General features: G+C 37.2%; 1 protein-coding gene across 2 annotated transcripts in view; it reads left to right on the top strand.

The window, feature by feature from the left end:
• The window catches only part of ADCY8 (adenylate cyclase 8), a 116,516-nt gene that overhangs the window by 39,690 nt on the left and 54,566 nt on the right, over nt 1–22,260 (top strand). For both annotated transcript variants that reach the window (XM_030971180.1, XM_030971179.1), the window contains exons 3-5: nt 8,478–8,608; nt 11,079–11,190; nt 21,816–21,943. In XM_030971180.1, the coding sequence (XP_030827040.1) occupies nt 8,478–8,608; nt 11,079–11,190; nt 21,816–21,943 (371 nt within the window). The remainder of the gene's footprint in view (nt 1–8,477; nt 8,609–11,078; nt 11,191–21,815; nt 21,944–22,260) is intronic.

Genomic DNA, 22,260 nt, shown 5'->3' with positions numbered 1-22,260 from the left:
TTACATTACCTCCTTACTAAAATTGCCTCTAGTTTCATTCCCAGGCTGGGCCAAAGGTATTATCACCAGTATTCAACTGCCCATCTACAAGCCTATTCAAAGGGGTTTGATTTTCAGGAGGTGACTATTTCTCCCACTTAGTGAAAGGAAGTTTTATTCTTCTTGGTCTGTTTAGTACTGGAGTCTTGTAATTCTCTGACAAGGTGCATTCCTTGTTTCGACCAGAAAATATGACCTTGTGGCTGTTATTCATCTTGGTGTCTGCAGTGATTTAGTCATAGAAAGCTGAACAATAAAAGGCACAAAAGCCTTCTTTCTGATATTTTCTGTCATTAGCTGCCATGAGTACTCCTCACAGATGTGTATTTTACTGAATTTGTCTAGAAATTTTCAAAACAGCTCAAAAAAAGTAACAAAGTGTAAAAGAGACATCTAAATCAATAGAAAAAAGAACCAGTACAGAAGAATTAAATGAAGATTTAATAGCAGATGAGTCAAAGCTGTTCCAGAGAAACGCAGCACTGTAAGCATTAAAGTCAGATGGTGCCATTCTGATATTTTAGAACAAATTTGAATTGTAGGAGATGTTTTGTGATCATTTTCTATCCCAGTAAAACAAGGAAAAGCTTAAGATTATGCCATTATGAACTCAGTGTTGTGTCTGTCTCTCTCCTGTTCTTTAGCTCTGACTCCAGCCTTCCTTGCAAGCTAACTGAAATTTATGGAAGCCAATACACCAGAAGATAGTACAAAGCTTTTTGTCATAATATGGGTCTTATTTCCATATAAATATTTTTCTTCTGAATATTTGTCTTCTCCACTATTGTTTAATAAACAATAAATAAAAAATCATCATGATATTTGGAAGAAACAAAATTAAGAATATAAAATATGACTTTCCATTATTAGATGAGTCTAATGGGTTACTGTGGGGGTGAAGAGTATCACTTGTTCAGCTCAGGGGTCCCCAGCAATAAGTAGGACATTGACCTGTTGGAGAAAATCTAAAGGAGAGTCATGAAGATGATCAGAGAGCTGGGGCACTTCTCCTATGAAGACAGGCTGAGAAATTTGAAATTGTTCAGTCCGGGGAAAAGAAGCCCACGGGAAAACTTATAGAAATTCCCAGTGCCTAAAAGGGCTACAAGAGAGATGGAGAATGACTTTTGACAAGGGCATATAGTGGTAGGACAAGGGGGAATGGCTTCAAACTGAAAGAGAGTAGGTTGAGTTTGCTAGTAGGAAGAAATTCTTGACTGTGAGGGTGGTGAGACACAGGAACAGGTTGCCCAGGGAAGTTGCGACTGCCCCTTGACTGGAAGGTGGATGGAACTTTGAGCAACTTGGTCTAGAGGAATGTTCTCCTGCCCATGGCCAGGGGGTAATTGACTGATCTTGAACAGCCCTTCCAACCCAACCCATTGCATGATTCTATGATAAATGTTCATGTCTACAAGGTAGGGCAGTAATACAAATTGTTTTATAACTCCTGCTTTTCACCACTCATCTTTCTAACATGACTGGGTTTCACAATGAAATGTAAATCTAACATGCTCTTCACTAAGGAGATAAAAAGTCATATGTAAGGGTTCAGAGGATCTGGAATTATTAATGATTGCGTGTATTCAATACAGACATTTAATTTGAAAGCACTTAATCTGAGACCTGTAGATCCTACTGCCAAAGCTAAAAGACAGCTCAAACAAACAAAGCACTATCAGGAGATTGTTTCATGATGTGCTCCCATCCACTCCCATGCAAGATAGTGGTGTTCATGTGGCCTCATGACAATTTGGTTCATTGTACCTGTGCCATGGTGTAATTACTGCCTGCAGCTAGCAGTTAGCTTCATGATCAACTGTGTTACTTCTAAAATATTTTTTGAAGTATTTTTGTAAATATTTTGAAGAGGAATAATTATTTTTAATTAAATATACCTGCATAAGCAATAACAAGTATCATGCAAAAAAGAGGAAAAAAAAAAAAGGCAGGGAGTGTTGTTCTACCAATTCCCAGTATGTTACAGGATGAGCTAAATATTTACAAAGTGAAAATTATACTGGGAAGGCATAAAAACCTAACCCTGGAATCATTCTTCTACATCTCAGGAACTTCAGGGTAAGCAGGCACTAAGATTGTGATCTCCTTACACAGACAACTGGGTAATAAAAAAGACACCTCCTTTTACACATGGCAGTAGACTGTTAGTCATCACACCCTGCCAAGATTTTGTAATGTGGCTTCAGGTATTGAATCATCAAACCATTCCCTACCCAGTCAAAACAAAGGACCAGCATGACTTGCACTTCCTCCCTTCAGCATGTGCTTTGTATATTGTTTTATGCTGGTTTGGACAACAGCACAGAGGAAAAAATTGAATAACATCTTCCTACAATAATTGTGTGGAAAAAGCTTTTTCCTACTTTCATTGCCACAAACTTTGCAACATGTCTCATTAGACGCTTTCATGAAGGGTTCACTTTCATTCACTCTCATAAATATTGGGTTATCAGATTGATTGAGATTCTAGATATGTTTCATAGACAAAACCTAAACAAAAGGAGACTCCAAGACCTTCTGTGTGACCTGGTCTTGTTTCTCTTTGAAAACAGCAGATGCCTAAATGGAACATGCAGCCAAGGATGGGATAATTTGAGATATTAATTGCTGGAATTAAAATAAAACAAAGTTGATATTGCTCATATCAAACATTGCAGAAGTTAAGTAGTAAAAGCTAAGAGGCAGCCTCATAATCCCACAAGTCTGAATGAATTAGGTACTGCAGTTCCTTCAGTATTTTTTAATTAACTCCCATTGTCTTGATGAGACACAAGAAAGAGCAGCTGCAAATAGACTGACCATTGTACACTTAGTAAGCACAAAAGAATTTCTCTTCAGAGCAGTTCATCATAATGAGAGATGCTAATTTCCATTTTCTAGAGTGACATCTACAATAATTACGTCTATTCTGAACATGGTCAGATTTTCAGTACAAAACAATACAATTTTTATTGACTTCCCTTAAATGTAATAAAAGCTCATGTGCTACAGAAAGACTAAAACTACTCCTGCTCCGAATTGCCCTTTTCACATCCTATTAAGTTCAGTGTTTAAGACAATAAAACACCTCTGATATTAATTGTAAATGTTGTTAAAGATAAGCTTGATGGTTCTGGAAAAATGATTCTTAAAAATCAAGATGAAAAATGTGAAACAGTTTCTCTAGAGCATCTATAGTTAAACACTTCTGGGGTACGCCCACTGCAATTTTACACAAGTGTCTTGGGAACAGCCATAAGCAGCATGATTCCAAACCCAGACTTACTCCCACGACTTCTCTGTAGGTTCCCCCTTTCTCACTTTTGATGGTACATGCAGAGGAAAAGAAGCAAACTCACCCGTCAGTCAAGAGGGGTTTTTGTGCCTTGGAAAAGCCATCCTCAATAAAAATTATATGGAACAAAGAAAAGTCTATACCATCTAAGTGGAGCTGGTGCATGGAGCCTTTGCAGACAGCAGACCCTGCAGGGGTGGTTCCCTCACATGACCTGCAGAGAAACCTCAGGGAGTTTGACCTTCCTCTTAGCAATCTCCTCCAGATCCCAAATTGCTTGTAGATGTTTTGTTCTTGGAATTTTGGTCTCTTTGATCAGCCCAAGTGGAAAGGTCTCTGGTTTTTATTCACAAGACTGAGGCCTTGTGCACTGGTTAATTGACTCTTCTCGAAAACTGCTGCAAAGGTCATTATTTATTCATCAGGGACATGTCCCAGTTCTCCATGAATACGCCTACCTATGTTTGTGCAGTTGTAAGCACTGGCACCCCCTGATTTCAGCACAAGTGACCCCAGGGATTAGTGCATGCAGACCACAGCAAAGCTGTGCAACAAAGAATGACTATTGCAGATGCATAAAACAATAAATGGGCCTTAGAGGCAGTATAAATGTTAAATTGCAGTCTTGGGATTTTAAGTAGATGTAGGTGACTCATGAAGTTAATTTACTTGTCACTGCAGGATTTGTTTCACTGCTGCTAACTTTTCCTGAAGGAGTAGATTGGGTAGGAGTCAGCTCTATATTTGACACCTCCTAAACTAAGTGACTACACATTCTTTACATCTATGAGCTCCTACTACCATGGACTGAGATCTAGTCAAAACAGGCAACAGAACCCAAAGGGACCCATAGTAACACCAAAGGAGAAATTTACTTGGTTGAGTATCTCTCCAGATTGATTGGGTGAAATGAAAATTTGGGCATAACTACCTCGGAGTCACAAAACTCAGGTGTTCGAATGCACCATCAATTTGTTACGTTTAGTGAATTCTACTTTTTTTTTCTTTACCATAGTTATTCTTCAGGTTAAAGGTACTTTTTAAATTAATTTACTCTAAACTCTGACAGCTCCATCTTAAACACAGGTTGATTCATGTCATGAATTGTTATTAGAATAATAGTTCACCAGCTCTTTTCTAGCATTCCTTTGTTGCTACTTTCTTTCTCCTGTGTCTTTTCTCTTGAACAAATATATCTCTGTTCCTTTTCAAACCACTTACCACTGCTGCTTTGAACTGTCTCCACTTAGACCACCGCTGAACTAGCAAGCTTTCAAAAGATCTGGGTGATGGAGTTTCCTTCACCCTAGAGTTCACAAAATTTTATTAGGGCTTACTCTGTAAGAAAAGGAAATTTTTCTCATGTGTTACCCTCCAGCTCTGAAAATGCCTTCCAAGAGGGACTGACTGAAAAAGTGAGGACTCTTTGGTCATGTAAATAGTAAGGTACAGAAGATTTAAAAAAAATGACATTTTTCTTTTCCCTGGGATTAGCCGCTGCTTTTTTGTACATGACCTCCACACATTTGTGCTGTTCTTCTGTGCCACAGTATCTAAATCTGTGAAATAGGAGCAATAGTATTTAAGTAGCTTGAAGGGCAGTTATGTGGCAAGGATCTTTATATCAAGGGAAGAGTGACCTGACACTCATTCTTGAATAACCGAAAATCTTTCTTAACTGTTGAATTGAAGAAAAGTGATGTGAAATACCTCTGAAAAAGGACTTGGTCCAGAGAACACTAGAATCAGCTGTAGGAAAAGAAAGAATGGAAATGATCCACACCAGAGCCCACCTCAGTTCCCAGCTTGGAGAAGAAACCTGGTTCAGCATCCCCACTATCTTGTCAGTGTGGTGTGATGTAGGAGTAGCTGGGCATAGCAAGGGACAGCTGACACCCACAGAGCAAAAAAATTTGTCGTTTGAATGCTTCAGTAACAGAAAATTGATGGTAACTGAAGTGCCTCAAAAAGTATATATAGATACACACAGGCACACCTAAATGCTGTTTTTCTTGCAGTGCTCTTCCTTAGCACAACATCCACCATGCAGAGTAGAGACATCAGCTGTTCATGAACCTTCAGTTGTGATTCCAGCAAAGGCTCATCACACGCTTCCCTATAATGGAGGAGGGCTGCTACAGAGGCAAAGTAATTAACCTCAGTTTTATGGGTCATTGCCAGATCTTATGTGCAGACAAGAACATTTAACTTACCTTAATGAGTAGCATGAAGGTTAAGATATCAAATATCCTAGGCACATTTTTCTTGGCTTAGTGAACACGTGCCAAGCCAACTATGTTTTATTTTAAATAAACTTTCTAGAGGCATTGCTCAATACTCCCTTAGGTGAATGCAAATTAGGAATGTAAGATTTTCCTTTTGGGAAAAAAGTACATTCTCTATTTAAGCCATAAATGTTTGAAGGAACTGATCTTTTTTTAAATGTTCACTTATCATAGATTTCATAAATAGTTCAATAACAACCAGGATTTCCATTTGCTTTCTTTCTTTTAAATCTCCTTTTTTAAAAAAAAATTGTCTTCCAATTTGCCATCCTTCATGGGTAAGCTAGAAAATAACATATTTCTTCTTACAGTGAAAAAATTTAGTATTATTCTGAATGTATCTTCACAAGAAGTCATTGGACACTTTATTCATACATGTCCCTGAAATACTGATCTGATTTGTTCAGAAGGTAGTTTTATTTTTTGGTCATAGTGAGCTATGTATCTTAATAGTGAAGGAATAAGAAAATATAAGTGCCTTCTATCATAGGAAGCTTGATGACACAAAATTTTTAAAATATTTCTCCCAGTCTAACAATCAGCAACTCTTTGCATTTGCTTGTGAGTGAAGTTACCTGAGGTGTAGATGTTCCTGTGAAACCTGGGTTTGCAGGAATATGCAGGACCTCCTAAGGGACTGGTTTGCTTCTTGCTATCACAAACATCACATCCAGTGTTTACACATCAGAAGAATGAAGGATAGCAGAATTCCCAGGTGGAAAGGGTGGAACAAAGCCAGGACAAAGCAGATGTGCTAAAATTAGAACCACCCTGTATGGGAAAACAGAAAGTCTGAGCTTGGCTATTTCTCAAAATAAAGGATGATCTCGCTGCATTATAGTTCACAGCCTGCTCTTTAGAAGCCATCACTCACATAATTTTTGTCTCTTCCTCACAAATGCAGGTCTTGATTTAACAAAGGTTTGTAGAATAGGTGGATAAATTAAATATTAGAAGATTCTCAGTTATCTCACATTCTGTCAGCATGTTATGCAGGAAGGAGTGCCTTCTTGGAAGGGGGTGTAACACTCCAGTGCTGCAGTGGTGAAACTCTCCAGTGCTCCAGGGCAGATTTTGGCAGCCTGTGTTCTCCCCTCTTAAACAAACATACAGTTCGCCTCAGCTGGTGCTGCCATCTAGACAAATGGAGGTGTTTATCCACAATGTGTTCCCATCAGAGCTGAAGATTGGTTACTAACTGCTGACTAAGACTGCTCAGAGAGAGAATTCTTCATGATCTACACTGTGAAAGTTGTAAGTTAGCAGTGATATCACTTCCTATGAAAGCTAGGAAGGGATTCCTTCATTTATTCAGATGTTTAATCTATGGCAACATTTCATCCACATGACATTGAATCCTGCTGGCATAAAAATCATTATTTTCATTATTGGTTTTCTTGTCTTTGTCATTCCACTCATCATTCCTCTGGTTTTTCTTGTTCTCTCTGAACAAATCTTCACCCTTAAGAAGGGACATAGCACACAGCCTCTATACTATGAGATTATTTTATGTCCTCCTGATATCATCTTGCCTCAAAACAAATTCAACATCAGTTTCTTTGTCAGAAAAAAGAGAGAGGAGAGGAGAGGAGAGGAGAGGAGAGGAGAGGAGAGGAGAGGAGAGGAGAGGAGAGGAGAGGAGAGGAGAGGACTTTATTCATCTGTGTGTTCTGTAGTCTACATGTGTGCCTAATTTGGAAGTTTGTATCTGGTTATCTCTAGATATATCCTATTCCCCAAAATGCTGTTTGAAATTTGGTTATAAATAGCTTACATACATGCTAGTAACATTGTCTTCTTTAGTTCAATAAGATTTCAGTATTTGCAATCCTGTAAAGCAAAAGAAAAGTGAAAAATTGTAACTTTGCTTCAGAGTGATTGGGAGTGATAAATTCCAATACTGGACAAAGCTTTCTAATCTGAAAAAAAAGAGACTGAGGGCAAGAGGACACAATAACTGTATTTTAGTACAGAAAGTTTATTACAGAGAAAGCAGCAATCAATAATTATCCATGCCCAATTTGAAAGGATAAAAAGAAGGTTTAATTTGCAGAGAAACAGATTTGGGTTGGATACTTGCAAAAATCTGTCAAAGCCGTTAAACTGATGAGCCACTGAAGCCAGTCTAAAATCTCTCAGGGGATGATCTAGGGCTTTCATTAAAGAACTTGATTACTTTTTGAGGGCTTGCCTGGCTGCACTAAGATGTGGTTAGTTAGAGCATGGTGCTAATAACCATGAGTCCAGGTTCAACCCCCATATAGGCCAGTCACTTAAGATCCCTGTGGTCCCTTCCAACTCAGAGTATTTGGTGAAATTCTGTGAAAATTCTGGGGTTAATTATATTATGACAGGGCTGGAAACAGCGCTTGTGTGGATATGTATATATCTCTTTATACACTAATAGTAGAAGTACATGTGCACTAATATGCACTGACATACTGTGTTTGCACACTAATAATAAACTAATATACATGGATACTCTACTAATATACATTATAAAGAAGGATGTGTATAAAGAAGCATGAGACATAAACATATGTCTCAAATGTTTACTCTTCCTGAGTGTTCTTGAAATACAGACAAAACTAATTAGAAATGTTGAATATGTTCTCCAGTCCTCCTAGTCAAGAGGACCAGTTTGAATGACTGCATGTGAACTCATTTTATTCTACCTTACCTAAACCAGAGGTGTTCTGTTCTATGGACTCAGGCTGATAAAGTGAATTATCACAAATGGCCTGAGCTACAATTTTTAGAGAGGAGGGTCACATCTTAAATAACCAGTTATCCAGATCCTTAAACTGGGCATTGTGAAATACCTGTTCAGACTGAGACTGGTTTCCTCTTTGTTTTAGGAACGACTGGTGCTCTCTGTGTTACCACGGTTTGTAGTCCTGGAAATGATCAATGACATGACCAATGTGGAAGATGAACATTTGCAGCACCAGTTCCATAAGATCTACATTCATCGTTATGAGAATGTCAGGTGGGTGAAGTAGACTTTCTGTAATGCTTAAGATCTCAGATGTTGCTAAATTACTCTTGCCTGAGGGTTTCCCTTCTGTTGCTTTATTCATTCATAAATCAGAAAGTCAGTGCACCCTTGTTTAGTATTTAAACAGAGAAGCTTTTTGATGCCTTTGCTATTCATCAGGATGACTGGATGCCATGGCAATGGCAAGACCCATTTGAACTAAACACTGAGTCTGGACCATTTGTGTCTTTTTTCCACTTTTTTTCACTTTTTCACACTCAGTTCAAGTTCACTTAAGTGGTCAGGATTGCCCAGGAAGGGGAGCCCTGCCTACATGTGGACATATACTCTGCCACAACCTTGCTCATCCCACACACTGAAAAATGAGATGGAGACTTGTAAGATGTTTTCAAAGATGGTAACCTGTTATATGGTTCCTCCGTGTTATAGTCATTTTATTTAATCAGTCTTATTATTATTTTCTTAATCTCTATTCCTCTCTCCAATTTTTTTCTTTCTTGAAATGTTATCAGAAGGGTGATAATTATCCTATGAGCTGCTACTCAAGGTAATTAGTCCTAATTGTACATTTACACCAGAATGATCTACTTCCACTCCATGACATTACACAATCTTGGTTTTATTGTATTTCCAGAAAATCAGAATATTTTATTAAGCCAATAGCATTTTCCATAAGCCTTTCCCAAAACACAAGGGTAAATCATTGAGGGACCATCTTTGAAATCATCATTGAAGGAAGTGCAAAATAAGCATGGATATGGTGGCAGATAGTTTTCATGGGAAGCAAGTACTTTGCCTTTTGATGAAACTAAAATATAACTTTGCCTGGAGAAGTTCAATAAAAATAATTTGCACTTCTGCAGAAGAATAAATTGATTATCTGCTGCTTCTGTGTCCATGCAGTAGCTCAGATATGTTATTTTATTAAATCTGATTGTAAGTATCAAGGACCCTCATAAAGGTTTGAGTTGCACTAAATTAAAATGTCTTCCATTAACCTTTTTCATACTCAGAGTAAGTGTTGCTGTAGAAGAATCAAAATATGGAGAAATGGCCCTTTTGCTTTAATGGAAAAGGCTTGTAGACAGGGTGAGAAGTCAAAACATATTTTATGCCTGAAAGAGATTTGAAATTAAAATTCTGCATGCTTTAAAATATAGATACTGGTTGGCTTCTATACATACTGCCAGAAACTAGATCTTTTCAAAACGAGGTTTCATTAACTTTATTTTGTTTCCTAAATGTTCAGTACCGAATACCACCTAAACCAATGCTATATGAATCCTTAAAAGTAGTATTTTATTTTTGTTGGTTTGAAAATTAAAAGTGTAGAAACTAGTATCTTGAAAATCTTATTTTTTATAAATTTAGTCTATTATTACTGTTCATTACTCTTTGAGTAGCTTGGTACTTTACCTTTTAATTTTATTACTTCTCACTGGTAAAAATCTTACCAAGTTTGTAAGCATCTTGTCTAAACCTCACCCAAACCTTTACCACTCCATACATTTGAAGATGTGTTATCAGTCAACCTGATCATTACTGTGTTTCTTATTGGTTACATTGGCAATTCTCAGACGCTGCCAATTTGTGATCTTGTTTACCACAGTTCATCAGCTAAAGTGAAACAAAATCTTTCGATACTCAGATTGTAACACCAGTTATTGGTTGACTTTCAAGGGCTAACGAGATTTGTGCCAGAATGATGTGTGTCTTTTTGAACATCACCACTTTATAAGGTAGCCATTGCTTTCTTTGGCTAATAATTACTGAGCTATTACATGCTTTGTTCTGGGAGGTATCTTGCGCACCACAGACTTTGTGTGTGTTTATGTTTCCCTATATTCACATGCGATCATTCTAGGCACAGTGAGTAGCCAAAAGGCAAGAAAAATAACTAGATGTTCAAACACAGGTTAGAACTCTGTTTGCAAGTAGTTTGTTAATGGAGATCCTACCACAATTTCAGGCACACAAGTTGATACACCTAAATTCAAAGTACAATCACACTGGGCTCCCTGTAAAGTCAGTAGAATGAAAAAATAATTATCCAATTAAAAATTGATACCTTATAAAGAGAGCGCTATAGTTCTAACTCAGGTACTTCTGTCCCATGCCTAAAATGACACTAAATACAACTGGTCATAGCCTGGTATATATTAAAACTATCACAGATTTGTCTGTACTCTCAGAATTTGAGAGTTGTATGCTTTGAAAATCTAGAATTTCATTATTCCTATTTTTAGCAAAATATTTTCTCTCTCTGAATAGCATTTTTTTTTTTAGTTCCTTCAATATTTATATTCGGTACTCCAGTATGTGCAAAAGTATAGAACAGAGGTAATGGTACTTCAAGGGTAATAAAATGATCCTTCCACTAGTAAAATGCTAGAAAGTAACTTAAAACATTCAGAAATTAAAGGAAATAGAGTGAAATATTAATATGTTTTCTTTTTTTTAGCATTCTTTTTGCAGATGTTAAAGGCTTCACCAACCTTTCCACAACTCTGTCAGCCCAAGAGTTGGTCCGAATGCTGAATGAACTCTTTGCCAGATTTGATCGACTAGCACATGTGAGTTAATTGATTTCCAAAAAGACAAAATCAATTCCATGTTTGGGAGGTTTGGGAAATACCCTCTGATCAATTTGAACAATATATATCCAGATTCTCCCCACAGGGATTTTATATAGCAATTGAGATTGGAAGACACTGACAAAGTTCTATGAAAAATGATGAGTTCTGATAGCAAGTGAAAGCAGAGGTTGTCATCAGAACATTAGGTTTCTGTAGTGCTGGACAGAGAATAGTACGAAGGGAGACCACCTACCACAGTTTCTAAGGAAGCTTCATATTTTGGATTTTTGCTGGAAATTTGTTTTTTAAGACCCTAGCTATATTTCTTCTGCAAAGTGAGGAATGTTACAAGGCATATTCATCTAAGGTCATCTAATCAATTCTCACAGTCATTGCAGTAGTTAGTTAATAGTAGGTATTACAGTCTTTAGGCTGGATTCCATCTAACTCAACAATGAAATTAATTAAACACAGCAGAGGAAATTATTACATCAGGAAAATTAGTTGCTCCTTAATTAGCACAGATCAGAAAAAAAGGTGAAGCACAAAAATACAAGTGGAATATGCTCAATTTTGCAAGCTTGTATATTTTTTTCATGTTTCTTTGGTCAAAATGTAATTTAATATGGATATCTTTAGGCGTCAATATCTGAGCTGACTAATAAGGCTTCTAAGTGGAGGCAATGAAGTACATTTCATGGAGTTTATTTTTTCATTTTTCCAGCCAAATGTAGGTACATACTATTGGAAAATGCTACTTGCACTGAATATCATAGACCATGCTATCTATTTACTACAAAGGAAACCCAAAGTGGCTCAGCCTGATGTAGAGATTTGCATCCCTCACTGGCTTTTATACATTTCTGAATTAGGGTGATGGGGTATTTGTACACATATTGCAGGGTATCAGAGTAAGATCTTTGTGGTTTTCTCTCATCTTACACATAAAGGTCAAGAAAAGCAAGTCTTCCATAATTGTTGAAATTTCTTTCAATTCAGCTATTTTTACCTCAAATAGCAATGTGTTTTCTGTTGTACAGAGTGATGCCATAACCCATTGCCTGGGCAGTGGCAAATTAGTAAATGCAACCTACAATATCTGCTTTGCAAACAAAAATCCCTTCTCAGCTCTGGTCTACCCTGTAAAGCCAGGTGAAAGAATTACCTCAGTTCTGTTTTTTAGAAAGCTTAGAGGAGTAATGTCTGATCTTGTATGGCTAGAACAAAAATAGCTATTTTAATTGAAGAACCATATTTTACACCAAATAGGATGTATGTATGTCACAGAAATATTTTATGAGGATTATGTATAAAAAATTCTTTATTGCCTTGCTTCACATTTCAATTTTGGCTAGCATTCATGATCATTAACCATATTTTGTAACTATTCCATAAGCTATATTTAACCAATAGTGGTTTTGTCTAGAATGACTGTATCCAGTAAAGGAGTTAGGAACAAGGAAGGCATTTACATTTAAAAGTCTAATCCAGCGAATCCTCCTTCACTTGCTACTTAACCCTGAAGTCAACTTCCTTCTTGTTTTGTCAGGTTTTTTTATTTTTTATTTTATGGGAACTGAAAATTTGCTTCTTTAGATGCCTAGACATTTTCCCCTCTCTGTGGCTTGTCACACATCTCCACTTAAACCTTCTAGAAGTCTTTCTGTTGCAGTTCTAAATTCATAAATCTTAATGGAGAGCATTGAATATGCCACACAATAATAGGTATCCCAAAAATGTAGGTGAGTTTATTCTAAAGAAAGAGTAATATCAATTTGTTATACATAGCCAAGAATTTCTTATCCAGAAATCTCTGATTTGGGATGAAAGAACATCTGTGTCTGCAAAACATCATTATCAGGATGATCACCTCTCTAGTGAATGTCTCAGTCAATAAATTCAAGACCCTAGGATCCTTCATGTATTTCCTTTCCTAGTCTAGGAATTTACTTCTTTTTTAGCACATCATTCATTAGACTAATCCACTGGTCTAGAACAATCCTCTGAAAGGTGGAAGGCACAGGGAAGAACCACTGCAGAAATTGAACAGATTTTGCCTGCAAAGATTAAAGTTATATGATCATGAAAAATTAAAATTTAGTAAAAAGAAAGACATTTTGATTGTGTTCCTTATTTGTGGGTTCTGTGACCTGGATGTCATGATACCTGTGTGATGCCCTGACAATAGAGATGCCTAACACAGAGGAGCTTCTCTTGCTTCACTGGAAAGGGTTTGGTGTTTCTGTCCAATTCAAGGACACAAATTCTCCCTCTGGACTTTACAGGAAACCAAGACTCCATACTGGACCCTTATGGAGGGGACCAGCTGCATAAAATAAAAGGGTTTAAATCTTATATTGAACTTCATCGTTCCTTTGAAAAATTGTGGAAATGGACACTGAGTGACCCTAAATTTTAAGGACTTGTGAATTACAGGGATCTATCAACCTGCCCATCTGATACTGCATAAAGCTTTCACACCTGGTAAAGGTGTATCTTTTGGGAAAATTCCTGGTCTTCATCTGAATGCACCACGAGATGATCTTGTTTTAATACTGGTCCATCTTGGTAGTATATTCCAGTGCCTTAACACTTTCACTGTTTTATTCAGTATGTTTTTTTTTCTTGACTGATTTTTACTGACTTTGAATTACATCCATTGATTCTTGCTATGGCAAATCATTCCCAGAGAAAAGACCATCTTGTAGCCACTGACTTCCTCTGGGAATGCATCTGGGTGCTTTGATCAAGGGGCTTCTCAGGTTTCCTTTTGATAAAAGAAACAGACCAAACTCATGACAAGGTTTTTACTCTGTAAGATTTATTCCTTCAAATAGTTTTGGTGACTACTTTTCTGGAACACCTCCTGGTTTTGAGAATCCCTTTTAAAACACTGGAAACAGTGTTCCTGGATTAACCTCCATGAGTGTGAAGAAGGCAGATCACCACCATTCCTCCTAATCTCTCTTTCCTTGATCACTGTCCAAATGCCATGTTTCTGAACATACAGTGATAATACTATTGTACTGAAAAATATTATTTTTTGGGTTTTCTGGTCTTGCTGTCACATTGTGACCACCATGTCTGCATGTTAATTGTTTATTTTACTGGTCTTATTCCTTTTGTAAATGTTATTAGCAATAGTTTTCTACTTGCCTGTAAATCCTCCACAGGACTTTTGGGAAGTGGTCCTTTCAAGGCCTCCCTAGAAGGATCTTCCACTAAGGAGGATTACACAATCACATCTAGATTTCAGATCTATCACTTAACTGGTTCTTAATCAGCTTAACTAGAGTTATCATAACCCTTTAAAATGTTACCCTTGGAGTTTGCTAAGAATTACCATCAAAGCAAAGCAACAAGTTGCAGAAAGCTTGAGGCAGTTTTTTAGATTTTAAGGAAAAAAAAGTATAAATCCTTATTTACTTCTAAATAAAAGTATTTAATTATAATCTCATATAAAGGATTGTTGGATCTGCTTGAACATCTTATATAAATAATATAATATTAAAGAAGACATTTTCACAGCATACTGAAAAATGTAATTTAGCTAAGCTTCTTTTTTCTCTTATTAAGCTTTATCAAGCAATACAGAACTAATGAAAAGTCTCTGATTTTTTTTAATCTTCCCTAAGTTACATCAAGTTTTATGGCATACATTGATGCCTATAATTAATAACAAAAAATCCATAATATCTGTATCATTACAACAGAACACTGTGAACAAAAATTAGAATTCAGTTCAATATTTCTTCCAAGAAAAATGTAATGATATGTTATGTACAGCTACTTCCCATTTCTAATCACTCTGTGATATTTGTAAAAGATTTATAGTTATTAAAGAGAAAAGTAACATTTACAAAAGAAGAAAAATAAGTTGACATAGAACTGGAGAAAACATTCCCTTATATATACTTCATCTACTGAAAGGCCTAAATGGAAACTCAATTAATATTAATATTTTCCTTAGGCAGAAATTTTGAGAAGGGAAATAAGATGACATTCAGCAAGATACTTAAGCCTAAAAAAAGTCCTGCCTTGGTGAAGTAATAGTTATTTTTGATGTTTGTTTTTCCTCTGCCTTCTCTGCAGTGCTAGATGTCAGCCAATACCATGATTTAAATTATCATATTTCTAAATTCATCTACACTCTTTGTAGATTCAGTTTCAGATACAACAAAGAGGAAAAGGAGCTTATTAAAGGACTGATGGGGGTTTTGTTTATTTTGTTTCTAAGGGGGCAACCTTCTCCTGTAACCTTGATTAAATTGTTTCCTGTGGTGCTGCAGACAAGCTGCCAAAAATTCCTTCAACAGTATATTACCTATCTTGTGACTGCTGTTTCCAGAGGTGGAAACCAACCTGACTACCAGGCTCCACAAGAACCCATCACCCCAGAGCCCCAGTAAAACACCTGCACCTGTTGGTATCAGGAAGGAAAGGCTGGAGGGATTTGGGGGCTTTTCTGTTCCTTGATAAAGACACTTCCTTTGCAGTTCTTTACTGTCCCAGGCCACATTTCAGCTCTGATCTGGCAGTGCTTTGTTCCATGGTGAAGTTATCTTCAAGCATGTAACCCGCAGGATTCCAGAGACTTCCTAAAAAACCTTGTATAAACACATAGGCCAGGTGTGAATTTTTTCATGTGTCTATGTTTGAGGTGCTGTAGCAAGAAGCAGAGTTTCAGGATGATGAATATGAATATAAAATATTTAGCTCATTATAAAGACATTTTATGAATTTATAGTAAAGGGATGGAGTGAATCCTCTTTTTGCAGTGCTTAATTCTGAGGTGTTTTTCCTCCCAAGCAGTGTCAATAATTAATTGGCTCCTACTAATGAATGAACAACCTTGTTTACTATGTTCTCCCTACATTTACAGTTTTTCAGATGGTAAAGAGCCCGTCAAAAGACCTAAACAGTCATATAAACCCCAGGCCACAAAACACTTTTAGAAGTGATAGTAGGTTTTTTATGAAAAAATTCAGATGAAAATTACAGATTAAATATTTTTTTTCAAATTTTCCAGTGATTTATAAACTAACAATTACTCAAATACAACCTCCCCCAAAAAGAAGCCCCACTTTGTGACTAATTTGGGATTTGAGTTAAATTAGGCTTCACAAGTATATTCTTGGGAATTCTCCAACTCATTCTTAAGAGAATCATAGAATAATTAAGGCTGGAAAAGACCTCTAAGATTAGCCATGTACCTAACACTTCCAGGGCCACTACTAAACCATGTCCCTAAGCAGCACATCCACATGTCTTTTAAATATCTTCAGGGCTGACAACTCAATGTCTTTCCCAAGCAGCCTGTTCCAATGCTTGGCAACCCTTTAGATGAAGAAATTTTACCAAATATCCAATCTAAGTCTCCTCTGGTGCAAATGGAGGCCATTTCTTTTTCCTGTCTCTTATTACTTGGGAGAAGAGACTGACCCTCACCTGGCTACAGCCTCTTGGCCACCTGGGCACACCCCGGCTCATGATCTAATGTTGCTGACCAGTCCCAAGTGCCTGAAGCAATTCAGTTCTAGAAGCTCCTAAGGGGCAGAATTTCCATTCAGAATTGTTCCTGCCTTAGCTAGAAAGAAACACCTTGAAGCTTTCTCATGGGGATTTCTGTCCCTGAAATCACTTAAAGCATATTCTTCTCATTAATACTAGCTGCCAAGGCAAATTGCTCACTAGACCCAGCAGTCATAACAGTTTTCTTCTTCAACATGTCAAGGAACAAAGTTGTTGATATAATAAATTATAAAACTCATTCACCATCATGCCTGAATTCCTTCTGCAGCATGAGAGACCTCAAACTTATTTTTTTTCTGGCAGCACAGAGAAATTCTAACCACTCCATTATAGGTTATTTAAAAAAAAAAAAAAAAACCAACATTCTTGATACGATATGTTAAACTATGTGGAAATTGTTTAATATAGCACCATACTTATGTATTCAGGCAAATGAAAGACTGCCATATTTTTCCCTTTAAGTGTATAAAAATTAGAAACAATCTTTGTAACGGTGTACCATATCTAGTCCTTTTTTTTTTTGCCTGCATGACCAGGCTTCAGAACCCCCCTCCATCTGGCTCTCCCAAGGTCCCAGTTCTGTTTTCCAACGTGACAACTGCAATAGAAGGAATTTGGATGGAGCTCTCCCACCAACCCACCCTCAAACAGACTGCTGATTAAGAGCTTTGGCCTAGCCCCCATTCATGCTGAGAAATGAAGTTTGTCCAGGTTTCCTCTACCTTTGGCACATGTCTCAGGAACTGAGCTATTGTGCACAAAGGCCAAGTCCCTTCCTCCCCCCACTGACTGCCTTTTAAAAGAAGACCTATGTATATGACTTTTCTTTGTTCTGTAGTTCAGTTGCAGTAATTTTTCATCCCCAATGTTCTAAACTTTGAGCTTGAAATTATGAAAATTGCAAAAAATTTTGAATTTTCTGTGGTCTGTTTACTATCCTATGGGGTTCCATTCAAAACTAGGTGAAATGATTAATTCAGCACTGGCAGAATTGAAAAAGTGGCATAGCTTATAAAACAAAATCACTTTTTTTCCCTTGTCAGAAATTCAGCCCAAGGAAACAAGAAATATTAATGAAGTCTCTGACTGTGTCTTTCAGTAACTTGTTATTTGAGCAACTCATTTCTGCAGCTCCACCTTATGCCAATTTTCTTTGCTTCCTTTGCAGTCACTAGGGGTATATTTAATAAGCTCAAACATAAATCATTCACCACATACAAGGTAATTATTTATGAAAAATCTGCATATTTTCTTTTTCTCTGGATTTAGGTGCATTGGAAAGAGGTTTCTTATCAATTGCCACTGAATTAATCTAGAATTATTATTAAAAATAGTTGGGTGTTTGAGTCTGTTCAATTTCCCCAGGCAAAAATTCTGATTTAAATTGATCTTGGCAGAATCAGGCCCCTTAATCTTCCACTTGCAGCAAATGAAAAGCTGCAAATAAGGGGAGAAAAGAGCTCCTATTTGTGACATGCTGAGATTTTAATTGATCCCCTCAATAAATGCTATTAATGAATGAGTATTGAAAGGGCTGTGAGACTGATGGATACTGATGTGAATATCTGTATAATATCAGCTGCCATTTACATGCCTAAGGACAACTTCTAGAATTGCATATGAAAAAGGGAAGATGGATAGAATAAATTAAAGAGGAGATGATAATAGCCTCAGAATGGTGTAAGAATTTAACACTGTCGTGAAAAATATTTCCTGTACCAAAGTTCCTGTATAACAATTTTCTCTTATTTAAATAATTTACTCATTTTACAGTTCCTTCATACATATTTAGACTTTTCATTCATTTTCATTTAATACCAACTTGCCACTGTTAGATACCATTGCAGTGAGATGATTTTAGGAAGTGGGCTTGAGCTCTACAGCGTGAGGAAAATTTTGATTGATACTAATGTCATTTTATACCACTGAAAAGTGGGCAGGCCCTGACAAAATTCAGTCTCTGATATAAAACTAGAGCATGGATGCCTGCATTATCCATGAGTCTAACCTTAATGCTCTTGTACAACCATTCTGACAAAACTTTGAGTCTAAACTCTAGATGTGATTAAGCTAGCGAGTTATTTGAGGGAATCTCTGGAGAGCAGGCAGTTTGCCTCTGCCAAAGGCAGATACCATTAGCTTCCTGTCCTTCTTGAGAGTTGTTGAATTATCTTCCTCTAGATGAAATATTTCCAGTGATAAAAAGCCCATAGTTTACTTTTCAAATGACTATGATGGGAATAATTAGGGAAGAATAAAAAATGACAGGGGAATGTAGTCAGGCTGTAACACAGATCACATTTAGCAGTCATAATAATATGATTAACAGGAAAAAAAATAGGAAGACAAGGAGTCATTTAAAAGCTCCCTGTGGTTTCTTGTGCCAGTAGAGACACCTTGCCTGACCCCTGCAATGTTCCACAGGACATAAATCTTATGTCATATTTGTTAGTCCTGTGTGGGTGTTTCACATACCCAGGGTTTTACAGACACATGGTGAGTTTAGGTACAGACAGCTGAACTGAAGCCCAGCCAACAGCTTTAGCTGTGAGCTGAATTTGTCCCCAGGCTTCCCTGACTGCCTTGCCTGGCTCTCCTTGGGCTCCAGTGCTCCCTGGCATAGGGACACTTGACACAGTCATCTCCGCTTGGGTATTGCACTCCATAGATGACTTCCTGAGCTTTGGCAAATCAGTCAGGTGACATCACATGACAAGGGAGAGAAAACATTCATGAGGAGTTGAATGGATTTCCTGTGTCACGCATATGCACTCACATTTATCACATGTATCAGACCCTCGTTACCAGATCTTGACATGCATTAAGATTCTTATTCTTACAAAAAGCATTCCTCTGAAGTTATCTGCTTTATTCTGAATTTCAGACATGCAGGAAGGTAATATAGGTCTTATCTGAATTTACTGGAATCAGCGCTTTAGCCAGTTTAAGTGAGGCATTAAGAATCAAACAACAGTCTTATCCTATTGAAGACTGCAGTCTTAACAGTGCTGAAATTAATTCTCACTTAGTAGGAGTTACCCATGTCATCACATAAGTATAATAAATGTGGAAATTAAAAATGTAATTAAAAATTAAAATATAATAATACTTGAGATATATCTTTCTTCTTTTATTCCAGTCTTTCTTTCCTAAACATTGACTACTTTTCCTTTTTCCCCCCTCCATTCTACTATAAGGTTATTATTTTAAAGTATTTGTAGTGGCTCTGAATGAAGTGCTGCCTTTTGATTTATTCCACCTCGGTCAAACCAATATGTCATTATACACAATCCTTTTACTTTCTAGATGTGAAAGCAAACATCACTTATAGTAAGAATCACTTGAATGGGCCCTTTAGAAAAGCCCAAGAACTGTAGAAACTGTGGTTTATATCTTCATCTCTTTGCATTTTGTCCAAACGAGGAACACAGAGACGCTTAAGGAAACCCACTTAATGTTTGACATGCACTGATTTATGCCATTGAGTCCTACATACTTGTCAATTAACTTTTATGTTTCATAGTTTCACTCTATACTTAAAAAAATAGGTTGAAAATGCGGTAACATCAGACCTCTAATTCTTTCCATTGAGTGGGAACAGTTAAAAATAAAAGTTGTTTTGGAGGGGTTTAGGTACAATTTCATTTGAAGCAATGTGAAAAATTCCCAATTTTCTTGTGTGGGTCTGCAGAGGGGCTGAAAAGAAGGGGTTGAGGAAAGAGGAGAGCTACATATGAATTTTGACATTTTAGAAGCCTGAGTTCAGTCTGGAATTTTGTGTGAAACTTGGATACCAAAGCATTGCACTCCACAGGCAAGCACTGGTTTTAGCTGGAGACTTAACCAAAGCTTCAAACACAGTCAGTTCCTACTGATGGTTTAAGGAGATTTTAGGGTGAATCAGCTTACTTTGGCCACGTGCCCAGAGCAGATTTTACCCTTACTGGCATGCTTAAGGCTTCAGCTGGCTTCTCAAAAAGCTTTGGGTAAAAGTGTGTGAATTCTGTGTGTCACTCCAGGATTGTGCAAGGCTGGTCTGAGGCTGACTATAAACCTTCATTCTTCCTAAGCAAAACTTTGAAGGCAACCCATACTTGATGCCTGGGAGAACCAGCATTCACATTTGCTCCCATATCTTACTTAAATTTTTCTTTTTAAAGGTCTGTTACTGCAGCCTTTACTGATTGATTATTAATACTACACTAAATATTTCAATGAGTCTCCATCATAAAAACACTTTCTTGCCACAATTTGTAATGTTCTCTGTTCCTGTGCATTGGTTGCCTCCTGTGAGGGCCCAATCAGCAGAATACACTGGGCAAATTTACAGGTAATCTTGGTCTCATATGCTGGTCTGGAACTGCAAAAAATTCAGCAACTCAGGTATTTCTGCTCACTAGAAAAGGATCTTCTAAAATACTGATCAAATCACACAATAATATTCTGCTTCAGTTTCTAATGATATTGTTAATATGTATTTTAGAAATTAAATTCACTCTTTGCTCTTAGGGTAAAGGGTGTCTCAAGCTGGATGCCAAAGAAACATCATTTCTCCACGGCATGAGCTTGATGCGGGACAGCTTCTTTGAGATCCTTGCCATGCAGATACTTGATCAGCTCCTATAGCTGTTGGGAATACTTGAGTGCCACTGCAGAAACTTTAGGTGGGAAGGGATTCAGTGGGAGGAAAGAGATTTTTCATTTATTTCCAGTGTAAAAAGCGGGCAGGAAAACATGCCCTGGAGGAACATAGCCTAAATTGGGTTATTCATTATCTCAGCTGGCATTTCTGAATCCTTGGCCTACGTTCCACCTAGCTCTGATAAAACCTTTCTCCCCATCAGCAAGAACCTCTCTGATTAGAATAAAATAAAAATCACTATAGCCTTTTTTTCTGCAAATGTAAAGGTACTTTATTTCAAAAGTGATATAAATCACAATTATGCTAATGACAAGCAGGAAACACCCAGAAACAAGGTGGGTGGTTGGTTGGTTTTTTAACAGTAATTTTTCAACCACTTTTACTTTCGCCTTAACATGCTGAAAAAATCTGCAAATATTTTCTTTCTCTTTGCTTCATTTGTGTGTAGGAACACCACTGTCTCAGAATAAAGATCCTGGGGGATTGTTACTACTGCGTGTCGGGGCTCCCAGAACCTCGCCAGGACCATGCACACTGCTGTGTTGAAATGGGGCTCAGCATGATCAAAACTATCAGGTAATGCCTTTTTCTCCCCCTGATTCATTGTTTCTGGCAGTGCTCTCAACTTCCTACCTGAGAATGTTATCACTAGACAAGTAATTATTCTGTTGGTTCAAAAATCTCAGCATTATCACTGTGAAAAGGACAGGACTTTTTTGGTCCGTGTAATGTGTGGGAAAAGTCGCTAAAATGATTTTATTAACCTGTGCTACTTCAGAGATGTAACACAATAGCTGTGTGTGCAACTGAGAGGCTTCACAGTTCTTGGCAGTTCTCACTTTGTACTGTTGTCAATTTCAAGAGGAGACTGAAGAGGAGGAGTCTGAATTGCT

Source organism: Camarhynchus parvulus, chromosome 2 (genome assembly GCF_901933205.1).
Source record: "Camarhynchus parvulus chromosome 2, STF_HiC, whole genome shotgun sequence".
In the NCBI taxonomy this organism is placed as follows: Eukaryota; Metazoa; Chordata; class Aves; order Passeriformes; family Thraupidae; genus Camarhynchus; species Camarhynchus parvulus.
This window is presented reverse-complemented; position numbering and strand designations above follow the sequence as displayed.